General features: G+C 55.8%; 1 protein-coding gene across 1 annotated transcript in view; it reads right to left on the bottom strand.

Annotated features, from left to right (window-relative positions):
* Positions 1-3,075: 3,075 nt before the first annotated feature.
* The window catches only part of TCERG1L (transcription elongation regulator 1 like), a 147,574-nt gene continuing 146,262 nt past the window's right edge, over positions 3,076-4,387 (bottom strand). Inside the window, exon 11 of the mRNA XM_045291374.1 lies at positions 3,076-3,806. Coding sequence (XP_045147309.1) covers positions 3,650-3,806 — 157 coding nt within the window. The 3' untranslated portion in view covers positions 3,076-3,649. The remainder of the gene's footprint in view (positions 3,807-4,387) is intronic.

The raw sequence follows: 4,387 nt of genomic DNA, 5'->3' as shown, positions 1-4,387 counted from the left end.
ATGGACTTGAACCAGACTGGATCTAACTGCATCACTGCGTGTGGCACCAGTTGAGCCACTTTCTCGATATCAGTAAATGGGCAAACAAAGGAATGAATGAATATTCACTGATGTTACTTCTCTAGAAAACCCAGTCTGACACGTTAGGGGTCAGCCTGTTTATGACAACATGGATGTGACGACGGCGGAAACATTTCCATGAAGGAGACATACGTTTCTGTGGAGAGAAACTGTCCCATCAACAATGAGAGGGCTCTGATGTGGCCGGCCTAGAGAGGGAATCTCACGCAATGGGAACCCAGCGCTGGCCTCCGACAGACTTGGCAGACTGGCCTTGTTGGGAACCTGTGGCCATTTTGCTCATCTGCTCATGGAGCAAGGACCAGGGATGCCCGAGAGAGGGGCCGGCTGCTGTCCACAGCCCTGTCCATCACACGAAAGCTTGCCCACCGAGGTGTGAAAGCCTCAGGTGCACGGAGATGAACACCCTGGCCCGCGGTGCTGATTATGGCATCCCCCTATTCCTCTCCATCATCTACACCCCAATCTTGGGCTTCCCGAGTCTCTGAACAGGTGGACCACTCTAGCCTACAACGCCGTGTAAATTCACCCCTTTGACCCTTTCCCATCACAGAGCAACCACAGTTTACAGCACTGTTGTCTTGTTAGCCTTAAATGCTTCCAACTGGGAGTGTGTCTGCCAACTACTGTCCTTCAGAACGGCCCCTGGGTCCGCCTGATGGAGGGGCAGAATTCTGCATCCAGTGTCAGCACAGCCCCAGCTCCAGCACACCCCGACTCCGCTCACTCTCACCTCCCACTACCACGGCGGCCCCTGGTCAGGGTAGAGCTTCCCCTGTGGGTTTCTGAGACTGGAACTCTCTCCAGGAGCGGAACAGGTGATCAGAAGCCCCGACGGAAGCAGGGGAGGATTGCCCAGTGAGCAGGGGTACTCCTGCTGAGGGCCTCCACAAAGCAGCGCACCAGCTGTCCAGAGCAGACACGACAGGGGGAACGTGAAGCCCACACTGGAGGACCTGGCGGGGCGCCCGGTGACAATTCCACCCCAGAGTGAGGAGGTGCTGGCGAGAAGTAGAGTTCATGCAGGGTTGTTTAAGAAGCAAGGCCCCCCACCTCAACACATTCCCTGAGATGGTCTCCCACAGCGCCCCCCCATGTAACTAGAATGCCTCATCTTGGGGGCTTCTTGGGAGGCCACACCCTTTCCAGTCAACAAGAGGTGAGAGTGGGCTGTTGGGTCTCTGGCTGCAGTCGCTCAGTAAGCCACCTGAGTGCTCGAGTGATAGTATTACAGTAGCATCTGGCCGAGACCCACGCACCCACGTCAGGGAGCTTCCAAAAGTCTGCAGAGAAGAAGAACGAAAAGATAACGAAACTTTTCGTGACACTCTTGAGGCCCCTGTCAGTGAGTTGGGAGCACTGGTGGTACTGTGGTTACATGCTGTGCTGTTGGCCACAAGATCAAGAGTTCAAAACCACCCGTCGCCCCTCGGGAGAAACATGAGACCTTTGACTCCCATAGAGAGTTATAGTCTCCAAGACCCACAGGGGCAGTCCTACCCCGGCCCAGAGGGTTGGTGTGAGTCGGCATCACCTCGGTGGCAGGGAGGGAGTTAGGAACCCTGGTGACATAATGGTGTACATGTTGTGGTGCCAACCACAAGGTCAGCGGTTCAAAAGCATCAGCCACTCCTCGGGAGACAGACGAGGCTTCCTGTTCCCCTAAGGAGTTATAGTCTCGCCTTTCTGGGAGAGACGACCTCCCCACGTGATCGTGCCTCTCAAAAGGATCTTCTCCATCCCGCTCCTGAAGAGGAGAAGAGGAAGCACAGGGCAGCGCCTGGTGCAGAGCCCCACGCCCTCCTGCCGGGGTGCCCAACGCCCAGGCTGCTCTAAATCACCCCGCTCTTCAGCCACGCCCAAACAGTAGTTTTGTGTGTTGGCTGCTTCACTGTCCACTGTCAGCCCCCAGAAAGACAAGCAAGGCTTACAGAAGGATGCTCCTTCAGATGGACGCATCCCGAAAAGATCCTGAATCCAGATGAGTGAGAAGCCAGCCCAACAGACCCATTTTGGATTAAAACAAACAAACTTTTTTTTTAAGTGACAGCCTCAGAAACCCACAAGGGAAGATCTACCCTGTCCTACAGGGTCACCATGCATCGGCATCCACCCGACAGCAGCGAGTTGGGTTTGGATTGGTCATTGAGTTGATTCCGATTCAGACAGACACACTAATTCCAGGGTTTCCAAGACAACAAATCTTTATGGGCACACACAGCCTCATCTTTCGCCCAGGGGTGGACGGTTGGGTCCCCTGTGCTGAACCTACACTGCGATGGACTGTGCTGCAAGCCCTGGAACCAAGCCAGCACAGAGGCGATTGGCTGAAACGTTGACTTTGTGACCAGGCTGCCTCCCGGGGCAGAGGCCCTGGCTTTCCCAATCTCACCACAGCGCGAGCGCCAAAGGGCCGATCTGCGGACTGACTCGGGAGAAGGCAGCGGCAGCAACCATTCAATCGGTCCTCAGTTGTTTCGAGGACACACGTCAGTAACCAGACTTTCCTCGTGCATGGGAGACAGGCCGGGCTCTCTGCTCCCCTAAAGAGTTACAGTCTCGGAAACCATGAGGCAGTCTGGCCCTGTCCGGCAGGCTCGCTGTGAGTCGGCATTGGCTCAGTGTCGGTGAGGTTCTCACGCATCCTCTGACTGCCCATCTGTAGCTGTCACAAGGCCTGCGGAGTGAAGGTCATTCCATGCCCAGCCACAGAGGGAAGAAGGGCCAGGTCCGTGCCGTCTTGGTCATCGTTGAAGCCAGCTGCTGACCCTTCTACTGCGCCCAGCAGGGCGTCTTTCTCCCCGGGCAGCCTTTCCAGACATGCGCTCTCCTGGCTGAACCTTCCAGAGAAAGACCTCCCTGCTTATGACTGTGTCCTGGTCAGAGCCACAAAAAGCACCTTGGTTTAAAATATTTATTAATTAAAAAAAATTTAAAACTTTTTTTTTTTATACAAAGATGATGAGAAAAATCTCATGCAAACTCTGGGCATACGATAAAAATAACTCAACTATTAACACGATGATTTGTACAAAATAATTCTATTTTTAAGTGGAATCTCCAGACACGCTGCCGGGTGCCCCTCGGCAGGCCCAGGTGCCCACCCCCACCCCCACCCCGGGGAGCCAGGCCTTGGCGCTCACTTGCGGTCCTCGTGGTCAATGTGTCCAGAGGTTGGGCGTGGCCACTATGGCTGGTGATGTGCGCCCTACACAAGGACTCGGGTGCTGGCCCAAGGCAGGGACACCCCTCCCTGCCACAGAGCTGCTGCTGGACAGAGGGGCTCTCAGAGACCTCAGAGAGGGGCACTGTGGGAAACCCCGGGGACGCTATCGTGGAAGTCGGCGGGGGCTTGCTTAATTACAAACCTGCTGTGGATGTATCATTTGTGTATATTACATGTGATTTGCATAATTAAAACAATTAAGGGAGCGACGTATCATGGCAATTAGGAACGTGTCAGACTCTGAACGCTGTACAAAGAGAGCTTCAATATGAAACAGTAATTGGACTGTCCGGGCCCAAGGCCCTTTTGGGGGGGTGGTGACCGCAGGGGGTGGCCGCAGGCTCATCTCATCCTCCGCAGCCTCAGTCTGTTTTCTTTGTCCCGTTTCTTCAGCATCTGTATGAACTGGTTGAAGAACTGCTCCTGGTCCTTCCTCTTCTGCACAAGCCGGAACCTCTGATCCCGGCCATACTTGTCAGCAAAGTCCTTGAAGGTGGTCCTGCAAAGCAAGACCCTTTGCTGAGACATGTCCCTGAGGGGGAGGCCACCTCTCCCCAGGCTCTGCACACCAGAGCTAGCCCAGAAGCACCAGGCCCTTCTACCCGCCGAGCTGCTGGGAGAGGCAGAGGGGCAGTGGCCACACAAGGCCCCGGTGAGCTGCTCCGGGCTTCGGTCGGCCCCTGCTTCCACACTGGGTCTCACTCCCCCTGCTGGGACTGACCGAGCTTCTGATCCAGCCTACAGACACCCCTCCTGCCTGCATCATGCAGACCTGGGGATAAGACTGCCTCCTCTTCCGCCTGACCTCCCACCCTTGTGCCTGGTCTTTGCAGATGCCAGGCCCTTGCCTCGGTGGCCACAGTGGTGTATGCCCAGGACTCGCAGTGTAGACCAGCACGCCATCTTTGGTGAAACCACCAGACCTAAGGGGCCGGTCCCCCGTTTCCCCAGCCCTCGTCCTCCTGTCACCTCACTAACCCTCGAGGTCCAGCTGTCCTCACCTAACTCCCTCTCCCCCACGAGAGTGGAAGGGAAGCTTCTCCATCTCTCCTGTTCTGCAAAGAGGGCGCCAACCATCTG

This window comes from Echinops telfairi, unplaced genomic scaffold (genome assembly GCF_000313985.2).
Source record: "Echinops telfairi isolate 266 unplaced genomic scaffold, ASM31398v2 ScPeMD7_70;HRSCAF=299, whole genome shotgun sequence".
Taxonomy (NCBI): domain Eukaryota; kingdom Metazoa; phylum Chordata; class Mammalia; order Afrosoricida; family Tenrecidae; genus Echinops; species Echinops telfairi.
The sequence above is the reverse complement of the archived record's forward strand: the minus strand, read 5'-3'. Positions and strand labels throughout refer to the sequence as shown.